Raw genomic sequence first — 21,036 nt, 5'->3', positions numbered from 1 at the left:
TGCCCTTTCAGATTTTGAGTCACAAATGGCACCCTATTCCCTATATAGTGCACTACTTTTAACCAGAGCTTCATAGGCCCTGGTCAAAAGTAGTGCACTATATAGGGAACCGGATGCCATTTTGGGACATAGCCAAAGTGTTATAAATCTGCTGATGACTTCCTTCTGTCCTTCAGCACGCCAGGTCTGGCTAACCGGCTGCTGGCTCCAACGTTTGTGTGTCTAGTTCTCCTGCCAAGCGACAGATTGACACCAGGAATATGTTTGTCACAAATCAGACAACTAAGGGCACTAAGGCAACTAAGGGCACTGAGCTCTTCCTGTGCCTTATGCTAGTGCTTAGTACAAAATGTAACAAACATCAACAACTGCCACTTGTGGTTGTATTCAGCAAAGTCATCGAATGCGTCCCAAATGGCACCCTATTCTCTCTATAGTGCACTACTTTTGACCAGTGCCCATATGACTGGGTGCCATTTGGTACAAAGCATTTGAAGCTATGATGTAGGCCAGTTCTATTTCTTCCAGACCTGGGTTCAAATAGTATTTGTTTTATATCAAATACTTTAAGCTGCTCTTGATTGAGCTTGCATGTATGCAACCAATGGGAACCCAAACCATCTGGCTCTCAAGGCAGGTCCATTTAAACAGTCAAGTATTTGAAAGACCGCAAATACTATTTAAACTCTGGTTTGATTTCCTTTTGGCCATGTGTCTCAGTCAAGGATGCACAGTAAACTGTGGTCTTGTGTTGTCTTTTCAGATGACGGAAAACTGTCGTTTGATGAGTTCAATGCTTATTTTGCCGACGGGATTCTCACCACTGAGGAGTTGCAGGAACTCTTCTACTCCATAGACGGAAGGCAGAATAAGTATGTTCCCTCTCTGCAACATGCATGGTTTGTAACATGGTTTGTAACATGGTTTGTAACATTGATTAGATTAAAGGAACACATAGCACAGGCACATTTACAATTCCTGAACATGCAGACTCCTTGTATGCTCGACCAAGTGTTTTGCAGAACTAAGCAACAACAGAGTAGATGGTGGATAATCAGAATCAGTCCGATTTTGTGTAATTTACCATGCATAGACCACATCAGATTTTTTCATGCTGTGTTATACTTCAGACGATAAAAGAAATCCCTCACTTGGTAAAGACAACATATAAAAGACTGAGCATCAGTGTAATATAGCAACAACAACAGAGACAGTTTTTTTAAAGAAAACTGAACCATGCATTACAGTTTCTCCTGGCCTACAGAATACTTTTAGGGTGAGGAACCACCTAATATCAAGTTATAAATCCTGAACTTCCCCTTTAAAAGCCTTTCTCTCCTGAAGTGGCAAAAGTTTAACGTTCCATTGTTTAAGCCTGTTGACTTGATTGCCTTTGGCAGAATGGAAATGTAGATTCATTGAGCACTTTACGACTTGCTCCCCCAACGTGAACAATTTCACATTATAACATTTAAAGTCCAAGCAAGCCCTTGTTATGGAGAATAGCTTGTCCTTCAATGTCCCTGCAGCTTAGCTGAACAAATAGGGAAACACACACAGAGCACTCCTCGCAAACGCCGCAGGCCAGGATTCTCCCAGACTTCTCTCAAAGTAATGAATACTTCTGAACATTCTGTTCAATTTTGGGATTATGTTAATGCTTATGTTAATGAACACACAGCTGGAATTCCAAGGACATCTTCCTGCCACAGTGAAGATCAGTGTTACTCTTCTAGTGAAAACACATTTGCAGCTACAAGCTAATTCCCTTGAAGTGACAAAGGGCATCGCAGCTTTCAAAAGGGCGGATTTTAGCATCAACAATGATAAATTACAGTGGAAGGTAATAGGTGCAATGCAGGTTGCACATTCCAATTACACAAGTCATTAACCAGGTTTACTTTTGCTCTTAATTTGGCAGTCCAAGACGAGCCAATAAAAGGCTAGCAAATGCCAGCAGGGAAGATGCTTTTATAGGTGCATATATTAGGCTAATATTAATGACAGCATGTTAAGTGGTTGTCTTTTAGGCGAACTTTTCTGCCCAGCAATTCATTTCAGCCTAGAGAATTCTGACTTGAAAAGTTCAAATATTGTTCAACAATGTTGGCTCCAATTAACATGGAAATTGCATTTCCAGAGAGGGGTTCAAATCAAATGTATTTATATAGCCCTTCGTACATCAGCTGATATCTCAAAGTGCTGTACAGAAACCAAGCCTAAAACCCCAAACAGCAAGCAATGCAGGTGTAGAAGCACGGTGGCTAGGAAAAACTCCCTAGAAAGGCCAAAACCAAGGAAGAAACCTAGAGGAACCAGGCTATGAGGGGTGGCCAGTCCTCTTCTGACTGTGCCGGGTGGCGATTATAACAGAACATGGCCAAGATGTTCAAATGTTCATAAATTACCAGCATGGTCAAATAATAATAATCACATTAGTTGTCGAGGGTGCAGCAAGTCAGCACCTCAGGAGTAAATGTCAGTTGGCTTTTCATAGCCGATCATTAAGAGTATCTCTACCACTCCTGCTGTCTCTAGAGAGTTGAAAACAGCAGGTCTGGGACATGGTAGCACGTCCGGTGAACAGGTCAGGATTCCATAGCCGCAGGCAGAACAGTTGAAACTGGAGCAGCAGCACGGCCAGGTGGACTGGGGACAGCAAGGAGTCCTCATGCTAGGTGGTTCAGGTCCTCCGAGAGAGAGAGAGAATTAGAGAGAGCATCCTTAAATTCACACAGGACACCGGATAAGACAGGAGAAGTACTCCAGATATAACAAACTGACCCTAGCCCCCCCGACACATAAACTACTGCAGCATAAATACTGGAGGCTGAGACAGGAGGGGTCAGGAGACACTGTGGCCCCATCTGATGATACCCCCGGACAGGGCCAAACAGGAAGGATATAACCACACCCACTTTGCCAAAACACAGCCCCCACACCACTAGAGGGGTATCTTCAACCACCAACTTACCATCCTGAGACAAGGCTGAGTATAGCCCACAAAGATCTCCGCCACGGCACAACCCAAGGGGGGAGCGCCAACCCAGACAGGAAGATCACATCAGTGACTCAACCCACTCAAGTGACGCACCCTTCCTAGGGACGGCATGAAAGAGCACCAGTAAGCCAGTAACTCAGCCCCTGTAATAGGGTTAGAGGCAGAGAATCCCAGTGGAAAGAGAGGAACCGGCCAGGCAGAGACAGCAAGGGCGGTTCGTTACTCCAGAGCCTTTCCGTTCACCTTCACACTCCTGGGCCAGACTACACTCAATCATAGGACCTACTGAAGAGTCTGCGTCTCTCACATGGGTAGGCAGACCATTCCATAAAAATAGGAGAAAGCCCTGCCTCCAGCTGTTTGCTTAGAAATTCTAGGGACAATTAGGAGGCCTGCGTCTTGTGACCGTAGCGTACGTGTAGGTATGTACGGCAGGACCAAATCAGAGAGATAGGTAGGAGCAAGCCCATGTAATGCTTTGTAGGTTAGCAGTAAAACCTTGAAATCAGCCCTTAACAGGAAGCCAGTGTAGGGAGGCTAGCACTGGAGTAATATGATCAATTTTTTTGGTTCTAGTCAGGATTCTAGCAGCCGTATTTAGTACTAACTGAAGCTTATTTAGTGCCTTATCCGGGTAGCCGGAAAGTAGAGCATCGCAGTAGTCTAACCTAGAAGTAACAAAAGCGTGGATTAATTTTTCTGCATCATTTTTGGACAGAAAGTTTCTGATTTTTGCAATGTTACGTAGATGGAAAAAAGCTGTCCTTGAAACAGTCTTGATATGTTCGTCAAAAGAGAGATCAGGGTCCAGAGTAACGCCGAGGTCCTTCACAGTTTTATTTGAGACGACTGTACAACAATTAAGATTAATTATCAGATTCAACAGAAGATCTCTTTGTTTCTTGGGACCTAGAACAAGCATCTTTGTTTTGTCCGAGTTTAAAAGTAGAAAGTTTGCAGCCATCCACTTCCTTATGTCTGAAATACAGACTTCTAGCGAGGGCAATTTTGGGGCTTCACCATGTTTCATTGAAATGTACAGCTGTGTGTCATCCGCATAGCAGTGAAAGTTAACATTGTTTTCGAATGACATCCCCAAGAGGTAAAATATATAGTGAAAACAATAGTGGTCCTAAAATGGAATCTTGAGGAACACCGAAAATTACAGTTGATTTGTCAGAGGACAAACCATTCACAGAGACAAACTGATATCTTTCCAACAGATAAGATCTAAACCAGGCCGTGTAGACCAATTTGGGTTTCCAATCTCTCCAAAAGAATGTGCTGATCGATTGTGTCAAAAGCAGCACTAAGGTCTAGGAGCACTAAGGTCTAGGAGCACTAAGGTCTAGGAGCACTAAGGTCTAGGAGCACTAAGGTCTAGGAGCACTAAGGTCTAGGAGCACGAGGACAGATGTAGAGCCTCGATCTGATGCCATTAAAAGGTCATCTCCCACCTTCACAAGTGCAGTCTCAGTGCTATGATGGGGTCTAAAACCAGACTGAAGCGTTTCGTATACATTGTTTTTCTTCAGGAAGGCAGTGAGTTGCTGCTAACAGCCTTTTCTAAAATTTTTGAGAGGAATGGAAGACTCGATATAGGCCGATAGTTTTTTATATTTTCTGGGTCAAGGTTTGGCTTTTTCAAGAGAGGCTTTATTACTGCCACTTTTAGTGAGTTTGGTACACATCCAGTGGATAGAGAGACGTTTATTATGTTCATCATAGGAGGGCCAAGCACAGGAATTAGCTCTTTCAGTAGTTTAGTTGGAATAGGGTCCAGTATGCAGCTTGAAGGATTAGAGGCCATGATTATTTTCATCATTGTGTCAAGAGATATAGTACTAATAGATATAGTTCACATTTCTTTAATCAAAGCCTGTAGGCTTCAATCAGACACTATGAGTGAAAAAGTGTGAGGTGAATTAATCGTACTGAACAAGGATTCTGTTTTTCCAAGATGATTAGGAAGAAAGCATTGTAATTGGCACATTTTATCTAACTTTTATTGAGCTTATTAATTGCTGAAAGTTTTACAGTACATGGGGTTTATGGCACCCGACGTGCTTCCATGACTTAAATGATTCAATTAACTCTCTTTCTTTCCCCTCTTTTTCTTTTCTGCTACATTGTAGCAACCTAGACACTGACAAGCTTTCAGGTGAGTGTTGGGCCTACTGTCTGTGTTAATGTGGCCTATCCTTTCTTCACATTAACCCTGCAATCTCTCCAATGTACTTCCAGTTAAGCATTGGTCTTACCTGTGGAGCTTTTGTGCTCAACCATGCTATGTCAGTATCTTATTGTTGTGATAGGCTGTCAAACATTAGCATAATCTTCCTCGTTATTGTCATCACATCACCATTCCCATCTTCAACATCCGCATCATCGCCGATCATCATCTGTTATTATCAGTCTGGGTATAAACTGTAACCTGACAGACATCTAGATCTCCAACGTATGGAGGTGAGTGGCAGATGGAAAGCCAAGGAATAGTACAAAGACATGTAAACACTCACTTCCGAGAATAAATCTGCTGCATAATTTATTGAATGGCAAAAGCGTCAGTCGTGCAGCAGCTTGACGTCAGGGGGAAGTTAACTATCTCTCATCACTGTAAGTGCCTTCGCTGCGTCATCTTGGAGTTAGTCCAATGGACATCGGTCAATGTCTGCTTCATAGGTGAAGGAAATCCAGGACACTCTTTGATTGGTGAAAGTTAAAATGTCCTGATTCATTTGACAATACCATGGTCAAGTATGACTACAGTTGGCATTACCATGGTCAAGTATGAGTACAGTTGACATTACCATGGTCACGTATGACTACAGTTGCATTACTATGGTCAAGTATGACTACAATTGGCATTACCATGGTCAAGTATGAGTACAGTTGGCATTACCATGGTCAAGTATGACTACAATTGGCATTACCATGGCCAAGTATGACTACAGTTGACATTACCATTGTCAAGTATGACTACAGTTGACATTACCATTGTCAAGTGTGACTACAGTTGGCACACTGACACACTTCATTAAGCGTTTTGGCTTAAAGGTCGACTTTGGGGAAAAATGCAAAAAATAAACTGCATGACTGATCAGTGCACCATAATACCAGGTCATTTAATGCTTAAAAACGAATTATATGAATAAGATATTTGGCTACAGAAGTTCCATTTCTTACCAATCTCTACAGCTTCTGTCCAAAATCAAATCAGGTGAAAGGACGTCAACACATATTTTTATTTAACTAGGCAAGTCTGTTGAGAACAAATTCTTATTTACTGATGATTGCCTCCTCCGGCCAAACCCGGACGACACTGGGCCATTTGTGCGCCGCCCTATGGGACTCCCAATAAAGACCGGATGTGATACAGCGTCTGTAGTGATGCCTCTAGCACTGAGATGCAGTGCTTTAGACCCACTGCACCACCTGGGAGCCCAATGTTTTAATGCCATATGCACAAGTAGAGTGAAATGTCTTTCTTGCAAATTCAAATCCCAACAATGCAATAATCAATAACAATGTATTACTAGAAAAAAAACACGAGAAATGTGAAGATGTATTAAGAACACAATAACTAAGTAAGCATACTATATACAGGGTCAGTTCCAATACTATATTAACAATGTGCAGGGATACTGAAGTGATGGAGGTAGATATGTATTGAATAAGGGGACTAGGCATCAGGATATAAGATAAACACATGCGCTGAGCTTGTATGTGAGTGGGTGTTTGTAGTCAGTATAAATGTATGTGCATGTTATGTGTGAGTGAGTAAATGATGGAGTATGAGTGTGTAGGGACCTGTGAGTGTGTATAGAGACAAAAATGAAAATGAGGATACAAGATTGATTCAGGTAGTCCGTGTAGCTATTTTGTTAGGTCTTTATCAGTGTTATTGCTTGGGGATGGAAGCTGTTCAAGAGCCTGTTGGTGCCAGACTTGATGCACCGGTACCGCTTGCCGTGCGGAAGCAGAGGGAATAGTCTGACTTTAGTGGTTGTCTAATGATTTTCCGGGCCTTCCTACCACAGCTGTAGAACCTTTTAAAGATTTGAGGGCCCATGCCAAACTTTTTCAACCTCCTGAGGGGGAAGAGGTCTTCTTCACGACTGTGTGCGTATTTAGACCATTTTAAGTCTTTAGTGTTTTGGACACCGAGGAACTTGAAGCTGTCTACCTGCTCCACTGCAGCCCCGTCGATGTGGATTGGGGCGTGCTCGGTCCTTTGTTTCCTGTAGTACACAATCAGCTCTTTGGTCTTGCTGACGTTGAGGGAGAGGTTGAAGCACACACCCCTGTGGAGCCCCTGTGTTAAGGGTCAGCGTCTCGGAGGGGATTTTATCTACCCTCACCACCTGGGGGCAGCCCGTCAGGAAGTCCAGGATCCAGTTGCAGAGGGAGGTGTTCAGACCTAGAGTCCTATACTTGGTGATGAGCTTTGAAGGGAAAATGGTGTTGAACGCTGAGCTGTAGTCCATGAACAGCACTCTCACATAGGTATTCCTCTTATCTAGGTAAGTGAGGGCAGTGTGGAGAGCAATTGAGATTGCATCATCTATGGATCTGTTGGGACGGTATGCAAATTGGAGTGGATCTAGGGTGTCTGGGATGATGGAGTTAATGTGTGCCATAACCAGCCTCTCAAAGCACTTCATGATTACAGATGTGAGCACTACAGGGCAATAGTCATTGTGGCATGAAGCCTTAGAGTTCTTGGGAACAGGAATGATGATGGTCATCTTAAACATGTAGGGGATTACAGACTGGGACAAGGAGAGTTTGTTCTGCAGCTGTTCTGCATATCCTCTGAGAACGGCCCCGCGGCCTTGCTTGGGTTGACCTGATTTAAAGATCTTTTTCATCTCGGCCTCGAAGAGCGAGATGACCAAATAATCTGGGTCGGTGACGGCACTCACACCCAGCATGCTGTTGTTGTCAATGCATAAAATTCATTGACTTTGTCTGGTAGAGCGGCATCGTTGGGCAGATCAAAGTTGGGTCTTCCTTTTTGTAATCCGTAATGGACTGTAGCCCCTGCCACTTGAGGCAGGTGTCGGAGACTGTGTAATATGATACCACTTTATTCCTATATTGTCCTTTTGTAGCGGGACTTCTTGTGCGTATTCCTGTCCTTGGCCATAGCCTCAGGGTTGTCTACGAAAGCTCTGTATGTGGTATTCCTGTCCTTGGCCATCGCCTCAGGGTTGTCTACGAAAGCTCTGTATGTGGTATTCCTGTCCTTGGCCATAGCCTCAGGGTTGTCTACGAAAGCTCTGTATGTGGTATTCCTGTCCTTGGCCATAGCCTCAGGGTTGTCTGTCCTTGGCTCTGTATGTGGTATTCCTGTCCTTGGCCATAGCCTCAGGGTTGTCTATGAAAGCTCTGTATGTTGTAATCCTGTCCTTGGCCATATCCCCATGGTTGTCTATGATGGCTCTGTATGTGGTATTCCTGTCCTTGGCCATAGCCTCAGGGTTGTCTATGAAAGCTCTGTATGTGGTATTCCTGTCCTTGGCCATAGCCTCAGGGTTGTCTATGAAAGCTCTGTATGTTGTAATCCTGTCCTTGGCCATATCCCCAGGATTGTCTACGATGGCTCTGTATGTGGTAGTCCTATTCCTTTAATTTAGCTCCAACCTCAGTGTTAATCCAGGGCTTTTGATTGGGGAAGCAGTGAACCCTCACGGCTGGGACAACGTCGTCGATACTGGCTAGCTAAAGTGGCTAGCTTTGCTAATGAACTGACTACGTCGGCAGTGGCGCCCATGACCACATTTTTCGTGACCAAAGTCGACCTTTAATTACTTTCCGACTTTATAAGTGGTTATAACAGTTTATCCAATCAATGTCTACTCTTGTGTTTCAGAATGTACCATTCTATTTGGTTCTTTGATCAGTCAATACATTTTTCAGAGACAGATCAAATAGCAAAGATGTCATTATCAGGGAAAGCTCTTGCGATATCATGCACATTAGATATCCAACTGAATTTTTATGTTTATACCTTACTGTACAGTATAAGAAACTGGTCTATGTTAAATAAACAAATGTTTGCTTATTTCAGATTACTTTGCTCAACACTTGGGGGAGTATATGAATGTCCTCTCTGCTCTGGAAACCCTAAACGTCGCCATCTTGAAGGCCATGGACAAAACTAAAGAGGTAAGCCTTTGTGTGAACTATTTTGAGACCTCATACCCATCCATGCTCAAGGGTTACTGTCAAATAGATGAGTGAATTCAAAAATACTTAGAAAATATACCCTTCTTTCCTCTGCACCTTGAAGTAATCACTGATGTAACAGGATTGCATAGGTGAAAGCAAGAGTTCACTGTGGGCTGTGGGCCACAGAATATACTCTATACCTACAGTGCTTAGTGAAAGTCTACCCCGTATCTTTTCAAGTACTGTGGTGGCAGCATCACGTTATCGGTATGCTTGTCACCGGCAGGTACTGGGGACTTTGTCAGGTTCAAAATAAATATGAAAGGAGCATAGCCCAGATAAAAAAAGTGAGAGAGAATCCTACCTCATTCTTTTGAATACCTGACGATGGGATAGTTTTTTATTTTTCAGAGGGACAATACACACATTGTAATGCCAAAGACACACCAGAATGGCTTTCCAAGAGGTGTTGAGTGTTCCTGAATAGTCTCAGACCCGACTTAAATCTGTGTGAAAATCAGTGACAAGGTTTGAATATTGCTGTCCATCAATGATTCCCAACCAAATGTACTAATCTTGAGCAATTTTGACAAAAACAATGGATATAAGTTCCCCTAAGATTTGTGCAAATTTGGTAGAATCTTATTCAAAATTATTGACAGCTGTAATGGCTTCCAAAGGTGCCACCACCAAGTATTAACTCTTGGGTGTGAAGACATACTCAATTAAGATATCTTTTTTATTTTTGTGTTCTATAATTTGGCTTTTACTTTGGAAGTGTGCAGTAGCTTGTGTAGATCAATAAGTGAAAAAAATGAATTTAATAAAAATTAAATAAATTAAATTTGAAGGCAGCAAAATATGAAAACTGTGCAAAGGGTGTGTAGACTTTCACTAGGCACTGTATGTTTTCTATTATGAACTGTAAATGCTACACAGTCCATTGAATGGGAGCTATAGAATATATTATATAGGGTATAGATAAAGCCTGCTGAATGTACCTTATGTAGAATATACCTTACGATATAGGCTACAGAATATACCTTATGTAGAATATACAGTGCATTCGGAAAGTATTCAGACCCCTTCCCTTTTTACACATTTTGTTACGTTACAGCCTTATTCTAGAATGTATTAATAAAAAAAAATCCTCATACAGTTTTGCAAATTTATTAAACAAAAACTGAAATACCTTATTTATATAAGTATTCAGACCCTTTGCTATGAGACTCGAAATTGAGCTCAGGCGCATCCTATTTCCATTGATCATGCTTGAGATGTTCCTACAATTTGATTGGAGTCCACCTGTGGTAAATTCAATTGATTGGACATGATTTGGAAAGACACACACCTGGCTATATACTGTACCTTACGATATAGGCTACAAAATATACCCTACCTATGTTTTGTATTAGCAGTAAATACTCCACAGTCCATGGACCAGGGGCTAGTTTCCCTCCATTCAGCTGATTCATGACTTTGAGACGAAACGGCTCCCCAGCACAGATGGAGGCAATCTAGTGTGCCTCATAAAAATGATGAGTCAAGCAACAATATTGGTGTAGGAATAGTCCAGCCAAGCATATCTGCATTCATTAGCATCATATTATGGTCTATATAATGCTTTTTTATAGCTGAGACGTTTTATCGAGCTTCCCAGAGCCCATACAGGAACATTGGGAAGCTGGCTAGCTAACTGTAGAGTTTTGCAGTGCACAGTCAGCCCTTCCCATTGTGGCTAAAGAGGGAAGATGTAAAAGGAATTGTATGGCCAAGTGCTTGATGGGATTCCTAAGTCACCCATTGTAGCAAATGTACAGTATATACACTGAATAAAAATATAAACGCCACATGCATAAATGTCAAAGATTTTACTAAGTTACAGTTCATATAAGGTAATCAGTCAATTGAACTAAATTCATTAGACACAAATCTATGGATTTCACGTGACTGGGAAAACAGATATATCTGTTGGTCACAGGTATCTTTAAAAAAAGGTAGGGGTGTGGATCAGAAAATCAGTCAGTACCTGGTGTGACCACCATTTGCCTCATGCAGCGCGACACATCTCCTTCACATAGAGTTGATCAGGCTGTTGATTGTGGCCTGTGGAATGTTGTCCCACTCCTCTTCAATGGTTATGCGGAGTTGCTAGATATTTGCGGGAACAGGAACAAGGTGTCGTACAGGTCGATCCAGATTGTCACAAACATGCGCCATGGAAGAACTGGTACATTTTCAGCTTTCAGGAATTGTGTACAGATCCTTGAGACATGGGGCCGTGCATTATGATGCTGAAACATGAGGTGATGGCGGCGGATGAATGGCACGACAATGGGTCTCGGGATCTTGTCACGGTATCTCTGTGCATTCAAATTGCCATCGATAAAATGCAATTGTGTCCGTAGCTTATGCCTGCCTATACCATAACCCTACTGTAACCATGGGTCACTCTGTTCATGATGCCATACATGCTGTCTGCCATCTGCCCGGTACAGTTGAAACTGGGATTCATCCATGAAGAGCACACTTCTCCAGCGTGCCAGTGGCCCTCTAAGGTGAGTATTTGCCCACTGATGTCGGTTACGAGGCCGAACTGCAGTCAGGTCAAGACCCTGGTGATTACGTCGAGCACGTAGATGAGCTTCCCTGAGACGGTTTCTGACAGTTTTGCAAACCCACAGTATCATCAGCTGTCCAGGTGGCTGGTCTGAGACAATCCCGCAGGTGAATAAGGTGGATGTGGAGGTCCTGGGCTGGTATGGTTACACGTGGTCTGTGTTTATGAGGACGGTTGGACATACTGCCAAATTCTCTAAAACGATGTTGGAGGTGGCTTATGGTAGAGAAATGAACGTTCAATTCTCTGGCAACGGCTCTACTAGACATTCCTGCAGTTAGCATGCCAATTGCATTCTCCCTCAACTTGAGACATCTGTGGCATTGTGATGTGAAAAAAACTGCACTTTTTGGAGTGGCTGTTTATTGACCCCCAGCACAAGGTGCACCTGTGTAATCATCATGCTGTTTAATTAGCTTCTTGATATGCCACACCTGTCAGATAGATGGATTTTCTTGGCAAAGGAGAAATGCTAACTAACAGGGATGTAAACAAATTTGTACACAAAATTTGAGAGAAATAAGTTTTTTGTGCATATGGAACTGTTCTGGGATCTTTTATTTCAGCTCATGAAACATGGGAACAACACTTCACATGCTGCATTTATATTTTTGTTCAGTGTATATCTCCCCCACACACGATTTTACCACTGCACATTGTCAGTGTTTCGGTCAGGTTTCCTTCATGATACACCAGAGGTTATACAGTGCCTTCAGAAAGTATTCACAGCCCTTGAATTTTTCCACATTTTGTTATGTTACAAAGTGGGATTAAAATGGGTTTGTCATTTTTTTCTTAACGATCTACACAAAATGTCGAACTGGAAGAAAAATTCTAACGTTTGTTAAAATATACACTACCATTCAAAAGTTTGGGGTCACTTAGAAATGCCCTTGTTACTGAAAGAAAATCACATTTTTTTGTCCATTAAAATAACATCAAATTGATCAGAAATACAGTGTAGACATTGTTAATGTTGTAAATTACTTTTGTACCTGGAAACTGAAGATTTTTTTATGGAATATCTACATAGGCGTACAGGGGAGGCCCATTATCAGCAACCATCACTCCTGTGTTCCAATGGCACGTTGTGTTAGCTAATCCAAGTTTATAATTTTAAAAGGCTTATTGATCATCAGAAAACCATTTTGCAATTATGTTAGCACAGCTGAAAACTGTTGTACTGATTAAAGTAGCAATACAACTGGCCTTCTTCAGACTAGTTGAGTATCTGGAGCATCAGCATTTGTGGGTTCGACTATTCTTGTTCTGAGAAATGAAGGCTATTCCATGTGAGAAATTGCCAAGAAACTGAAGATCTCGTACAACTCTGTGTACTACTCCATTCACCGAACAGCGCAAACTGTCTCTAACCAGAATAGAAAGAGGAGTGGGAGGCCCCAGTGCACAACTGAGCAAGAGGACATGTACATTAGAGTGTCTAGTTTGAGAAACAGACGCCTCACAAGTCCTCAACTGGCAGCTTAATTAAAAAGTACCCGCAAAACAACAGTCTCAATGTCAACAGTGAAGAGGCGACTCCGGGAAGAAAAAGCCATATCTCAGACTGGCCAATAAAAATGTAATATTAAAGATGGGCAAAAGACCACAGCCACTGGACAGAAGAACTCTGCCTAGAAGGCAAGCATCCCGGAGATGCCTCTTCACTGTTGACGTTGAGACGGGTGTTTTGCGGGTATTATTTAATGATGCTGCCAGTTGAGGACTTGTGAGACGTTTGTTTCTCAAATGTGCTTTTCTTTGAAAAACAAGGACATTTCTAAGTGACCCCAAACTTTTGAATGGTACTGTATATAAAAATAAAACACTAAAATACAGTATCTTGATTAGATACTGTAAGCATTCAACCCCCAATACATGTTAGAATCACCTTTGGCAGCAATTACAGCTGTGAGTCTTTAATAGTAAGTTTCTAAGAGCTTGCCACAGCTGGATTGTGCAACATTTGCTCATTATTCTTTCCTAAATTATTAAAGCTCTGTCAAATTGGTTGTTGATAATTGCTAGGCAACCATTTTCAAAACTGTAACCCTGCTACTCCGGAACATTCTGTCTTCTTGGTACGCAACTCCAGTGTAGATGTGGCCTTGTGTTATTTCCTGCTGAAAGGTGAATTAATCTCCCAGTGAATCACACCAGCCTTCACTTTGGCTCCCCCTTCTGTCCAGCTCAGGCGTTCGCCTTCCTTCTAGCTTCTGCCGAACCTGCTGCTGGTAAATGCCCTTCACTCTCCTAGTTTTTCCTGAGTGCTTTAGCATTTTGCACTATCGCAGTGACTTTGATTTAGCTTTCCAAGTATTAGTAGCCATATTATAAGATCAACATTTGCAAAACAACTAGTTTTCATAACTCTGAATATCCTTGTAATTTTTGGCCAAAATGAAAAGGCATGCTGTCGTACAAGGTTAGTAGCTACATTTTACGATATATATATGGTTTCCGGATACTTCCGTAAAGCCAAGCTCATTGGTTATCTAGCTAGCTTTGTTTGATCCCGGTTGGTGCTTATTTGACAAAGATACAGCCGTTCAAGTGATGGCCGTCGGCGTCGTCGACGTGCCATGAAGGCTTCGCTCTTTGACCAAATATGGTGTCCTTTAGGATATACTACACCCCTAATGATATAGCGAAGTCTTGTTATGTTCTAAGATCTCTGAGGAATACATACGAACGTGATTTCACTTGTTGATACAACATTTAGGGTGAGATTTTCACAGATTCCTTTCTTTGCAAATTGAACGAGTGGAAATACAAAATCAATTCTGCAAGCTATATGGACCTTTTTAGGATATGAAAAATGTTTTTTTTTTCTAACAAAACAACACTTCACGGTATCTCTGGAACCCTTTGGATGATAAATCAGAGCAAGATTTCAGAATGTAAGTACACATTTCACCTTCAGTGGTGAATTTATCAAACCTATCGCGGTGAAAAGTGTTTTGTTAGGAGCTCTCCTCAAACAATAGCATAGCATTTTTTCGTAGTAATAGCTATTTAAATTAACAGGAATTGAAGCTTTCAGCCGATATAAGACACTTATATGTACCGACATTTGTTGTTTCTCTAAAATCTGCGATCTTGACATAACACGCTGCATTAATTACAACTGTCTCGTTGACGCGACGCCGATCCTTAATGATGACAAGCATACCCATAACATGAAACCACCACAATGCTTGAGGGTAGGCAACAACACATACGCCACACTGACCCTCAACACGGGGGCCCCTCAGGGGTGCGTGCTTAGTCCCTTCGTGTACTCCCTGTTCACCCAAGACTACGTGGCCGTGCACGACTCAAACAACATCATTAAGTTTGCACGACGGTGGTAGGCCTGATAACCGACGATGATGAGACCGGCTACAGGGATCACTGCTGGACTGAGGGACCTTACAGATAATTGGATGTGTGGGGTACAGAGATGAGGTAGTCATTCAAAAACCATGAGTCCATGCAACTTATTATGTGACCTGTTAAGCACATTACTCCTGAACATGTTTAGGCTTGCCATTACAAAGGGGTTGAATACTTATTGACTCGACATTTCAGTTTTTAACTTTGAACTAATATGTAAAAATATTTAAAAAACATAATTCAACTTTGACATTATGGGGTATTGTGTGTAGACCAATTGTAAATTCAGGCTGTAACACAACAAAATGTGCAAAAAATAAAGGGGTGTGAATACTTTCTGAAGGCACTGTATGTGTCCTTACATTTCAGTGATGCCTTCATATGCCAGCTATATGTTTTTGGATTTATATAGTTAATTATTGCATACACGTTTCATACAGATAGGAATAGGTGAGAAACAAAGTAGACCTACCTTGGTTCGTCAAGGACATATTAAAAACTCCAATGCGCTACAAGGTGCCTTTTCTTTCAGTTGCCTATTTATTATCTTTATGGTTGATATTATCCAAAAAGAAAAATGTGAAGACTATGACAAAAATCAACATGTTGGACGAGCCTTTGAGTCATAGTCATTTGGTTGAATCTATTGTAACACTTTATTTCAAGGTGTGTGTCATGCCCTGACCTTAGAGAGACATTTTATTTCTAGGTCAGGGTGTGATTAGGGTGGGCATTCTATGTTTCCTATGTTTCCTATTTCTTTGTTTTTGGCTGAGTGTGGTTCCCAATCAGAGGCAACTGTCTATCATTGTCTCTGATTGGGAATCATACTTAGGTAGCTTTTTTCCCACCTGTGTTTTGTGGGTAGTTATTTTCTGTTTAGTGTCTGCACCTGACAGAACTGTTTTTTTTTTTCACTTTGTTTGAGTGTTTTTGAGTAATAAAGAATCATGAACACTTACCACGCTGCGTTTTGTCCATGCCTTCCGACGAGAGACGTTACAGTGTGACTATACATTTCTTACAAACCACAATTCATTAATTTGTTCACCATTTGTAAGCTGTTGTAAATTATTGTCATTTGTCAATGTATTTTTTTACATTTGTAAGTAACTGTTGTATTTAGGCTACAAACAATTTTATGAGTGAGATCAGATTTCAATGATTAGCCAACTGTACAATAATAAGATTAGACTTTAATAATCAGACATTAAAAGAAAGTATTTTCGAATCTACCTCAAGGAGATACCTTTTTTAATTTATTTTCTTATCTGTGACGGAGACGTATATTAGCCAGCCCAGGAATCAGTGAAGCACAACAGTGAAGGAAGGAGAAAATCCAGCTATCCCTGTTAGAAAAAGAGGACTTTTACTGCATAATTATGCACCCTGACACAATTAAAGCCCCATTCATTCATGCACTTTCTTATTCACTGTCAGAAGGAAATCCATAGAGGTTTTCACTAGCGATTGTTAGCAGCTGTAGTCTGTCATAAATGTCATCACCAAGGCCCTAGACTAGAATTCCCCCATGGTATTAATCAACAGTAGCAAGGGTAGCCTCCTAAATTGCACCCTATTCACCATATAGGGCACTACTTTTGACCAAGGCTCATAGGGCTCTGGTCAAAAGTAGTGCACTATGTAGGGAATAGCGTGTCTTTTGGGACGCTACACAGGTTGTCATTGTACATTCTAGTGGGGTGCTCCACTACAATTACTCCATTAACCATCCTGCACCATTCCTCTAGGTCGGCTTAAATTACAGTCTTGTTACGACGAGTCTCCCACTAGTTAAAGATGGAATAGATGTTTTAAAAAAAAAAGAAAACCGTTCAATATTTGAAATGGCTAAGAATCATGCATGCTGTGAAACATAGCGATTGAATTGGAGTAAAACATCTGTTATGAGCTTTCACCCTTATCTCTTGATGCTGTAGCTGTCGTGAGCATAACAGCTTTTAGAATTAATTAGGGTTTTCTGAATAAAGGTTGCCAACCTGTTCCCTCTCACTTCCTTTCTCTCTTACTCACCTCCTGTGTCTCCCCACCCCTGTTCCCATCTCCCCCACCTTTCCCTACCTATCCTCTGCCCACTCTTCTACCCCCTCTCTCCCACCCCTCCTACTCTCCTCTATCCCCATCTCCTCTCCCTCGTTAGGAGTATCAGGGCTCCTCTGTGCTGGGACAGTTTGTGACCCGCTTCATGCTGAGGGAGACCTCCAGCCAGCTGCTCTCTCTTCAAATGTCCCTGCAGTGTGCCATGGAGGCTGTGGAGGAGCAAAGCAGCCCTGCACCGTGAGTCACTAGTGCTCAACACACCTAAAGACTATGGCAGCACCATACTACTGAATATCCAGTCTCAAATACACAACAGCACCTCCGGAATCAACACCACACCAGCTGCACCTCACTACTTAAAAAAATATGGAATTACCTCACCTCTCAACACCATTCCAGCCACAAACTCACTACTAAATAATTCTGTAGCGGTATTGTTAGCGAGGGGCAGCACATGGTGAAAGCACACCACCACATTACTAAATACTATGGCACCACCTCATTACTAAATACTATGGCACCACCTCATTACTAAATACTATGGCACCACCTCATTATTAAATACTATGGCGCCACCTCATTACTAAATACTATGGCACCACCTCACTACTAAATACTATGGCACCAACTCATTACTAAATACTATGGCACCACCTCATTACTAAATACTATGGCACCACCTCATTACTAAATACTATGGCACCACCTCATTACTAAATACTATGGCACCACCTCACTACTAAATACTATGGCACCAACTCATTACTAAATACTATGGCACCACCTCATTACTAAATACTATGGCACCACCTCATTACTAAATACTATGGCACCACCTCATTACTAAATACTATGGCACCACCTCATTACTAAATACTATGGCGCCACCTCATTATTAAATACTATGGCGCCACCTCATTACTAAATACTATGGCACCACCTCACTACTAAATACTATGGCACCAACTCATTACTAAATACTATGGCACCACCTCATTACTAAATACTATGGCACCACCTCATTACTAAATACTATGGCACCACCTCATTACTAAATACTATGGCACCACCTCACTACTAAATACTATGGCACCAACTCATTACTAAATACTATGGCACCACCTCATTACTAAATACTATGGCACCACCTCATTACTAAATACTATGGCACCACCTCATTACTAAATACTATGGCACCACCTCATTACTAAATACTATGGCACCACCTCATTACTAAATACTATGGCACCACCTCATTACTAAATACTATGGCACCACCTCATTACTAAATACTATGGCACCACCTCATTACTAAATACTATGGCACCACCTCATTACTAAATACTATGGAACCACCTCATTACTAAATACTATGGAACCACCTCATTACTAAACACTATGGTACCATCTCACTACTAAACACTATGGCACCACCTCATTACTAAACATTATGGCACCACCTCGTTACTAAATACTATTGAACCACCTCGTTACTAAACACTATGGCACCACCTCGTTACTAAACACTATGGCACCACCTCATTACTAAATACTATGGCACCACCTCATTACTAAATACTATGGCACCACCTCATTACTAAATACTATGGCACCACCTCATTACTAAATACTATGGCGCCACCTTTTTGTCCTCCTTTCTGTTCATCTGTGGTAGTCCTCTATGTGCTACAGTGCCCTTTGGGGCTGCTAACTGGCCCAGCAGTAGAAGTGTCCCAGTCATACACTCCTTCTGCTCTGTCAGCAGGACAGGCAGGCACACAGAGTCTTAACCTGCTGGAGAAAACAATGTTTCTCCATCCATCTACTCTGTCACACAAAGGCACACACAGAGACACCCACAGACTCAGATGCACATGCACACACAATTTACTCTGTTACACACATATATAAACACACACTAATCTATGAATGGTTAGGGTCAGCCCTGAGCAGTCAACACCATGTCCTACACTTCCCAGGGGGATAATTACATTGTTGGGCTTGTCATTTGGAATTGGAACTATCCACAAAATCGCTTTCACCCTTCTTTGTTGTGTTTTGGTTGGACCAATGTACTGCTGCTGTCTACTGTCTACTGCCTACCGTCTACTGCTGCTACCATTTATTGCTGCTACTGTCTACTGCTGCTACGTCTATTGCTACTACTGCCTACTGATGTTACCTGCTACTGTCTGAAGCTACCGTCTACTGTCTACTGCTGCTACCGTCTTCTGCTGCTACCGTCTTCTGCTGCTACCGTCTACTGCTGCTACGACTGTCTACTGCTGCTACCGTCTACTGCTGCTACGACTGTCTACTGCTGCTACCGTCTACTGCTGCTACGACTGTCTACTGCTGCTACCGTCTACTGCTGCTACGACTGTCTACTGCTGCTACGACCGTCTACTGCTGCTACGACCGTCTACTGCTGCTACGACCGTCTACTGCTGCTACGACCGTCTACTGCTGCTACGACCGTCTACTGCTGCTACGACCGTCTACTGCTGCTACGACCGTCTACTGCTGCTACCGTCTACTGCTGCTACGACTGTCTACTGCTGCTACCGTCTACTGCTGCTACGACTGTCTACTGCTGCTTCCGCCTACTGCTGCTACGACTGTCTACTGCTGCTACCGTCTACTGCTGCTACGACTGTCTACTGCTGCTTCCGCCTACTGCTGCTACGACTGTCTACTGCTGCTACCGTCTACTGCTGCTACGACTGTCTACTGCTGCTTCCGCCTACTGCTGCTACCGCCTACTGCTGCTACCGTCTACTGCTGCTTCCGCCTACTGCTGCTACCGTCTACCGTCTACTGCTGCTACCTTCTACTGCTGTTACCGCATACTGCTGCTACCATCTACCGTCTACTGCTGCTACCGTCTTCTGCTGCTACCGTCTACTGCTGCTACGACTGTCTACTGCTGCTACCGTCTACTGCTGCTTCCGTCTACTGCTGCTTCCGCCTACTGCTGCTTCCGCCTACTGCTGCTACCGTCTACTGCTGCTTCCGTCTACTGCTGCTACCGTCTACTGCTGCTTCCGCCTACTGCTGCTACCGTCTACCGTCTACTGCTGCTACCGTCTACTGCTGCTACCGTCTACTGCTGCTACCGTCTTCTGCTGCTACCGTCTTCTGCTGCTACCGTCTACTGCTGCTACGACTGTCTACTGCTGCTACCGTCTACTGCTGCTACCGTCTACTGCTGCTTCCGCCTACTGCTGCTACCGTCTACTGCTGCTTCCGCCTACTGCTGCTACCGTCTACCGTCTACTGCTGCTACCTTCTACTGCTGTTACCGCATACTGCTGCTACCATCTACCGTCTACTGCTGCAACCGTCTACTGCTGCTACCGTCTACTGCTGCTACCGTCTTCTGCTGCTACCGTCTACCGTCTACTGCTGCTACCTTCTACTGCTGCTTCCGCCTACTGCTGCTACCGTCTACCGTCTACTGCTGCTACCGTCTACTGCTGCTACCTTCTACTGCTGCTACCATCTACCGTCTACTGCTGCTACCGTCTTCTGCTGCTACCGTCTACTGCTGCTACGACTGTCTACTGCTGCTACCCCATACTGCTACCATCTACCGTCTACTGCTGCTACCGCTCTACTGCTGCTACCGTCTTCTGCTGCTACCGTCTTCTGCTGCAGCCGTCTACTGCTGCTACAGCCTACTGTCTTCTGCTGCTACCGTCTTCTGCTGCTACCGTCTTCTGCTGCTACGACTGTCTACTGCTGCTACCGCCTACTGCTGCTACCATCTACTGTCTACTGCTGCTACCGCCTTCTGCTGCTACCG

The 21,036-nt window shown here is 42.9% G+C and overlaps 1 protein-coding gene across 3 annotated transcripts in view; it reads left to right on the top strand.

The window, feature by feature from the left end:
* Nucleotides 1–21,036, top strand: part of necab3 (N-terminal EF-hand calcium binding protein 3) — a 57,329-nt gene that overhangs the window by 20,859 nt on the left and 15,434 nt on the right. For all 3 annotated transcript variants that reach the window (XM_029684696.2, XM_029684688.2, XM_029684679.2), the window contains exons 3-6: nucleotides 764–872; nucleotides 5,137–5,162; nucleotides 9,075–9,172; nucleotides 17,332–17,468. In XM_029684696.2, coding sequence (XP_029540556.1) covers nucleotides 764–872; nucleotides 5,137–5,162; nucleotides 9,075–9,172; nucleotides 17,332–17,468 — 370 coding nt within the window. The remainder of the gene's footprint in view (nucleotides 1–763; nucleotides 873–5,136; nucleotides 5,163–9,074; nucleotides 9,173–17,331; nucleotides 17,469–21,036) is intronic.

Source organism: Oncorhynchus nerka, linkage group LG2, assembly GCF_034236695.1.
Source record: "Oncorhynchus nerka isolate Pitt River linkage group LG2, Oner_Uvic_2.0, whole genome shotgun sequence".
Taxonomy (NCBI): Eukaryota; Metazoa; Chordata; class Actinopteri; order Salmoniformes; family Salmonidae; genus Oncorhynchus; species Oncorhynchus nerka.
The sequence above is the reverse complement of the archived record's forward strand: the minus strand, read 5'-3'. Positions and strand labels throughout refer to the sequence as shown.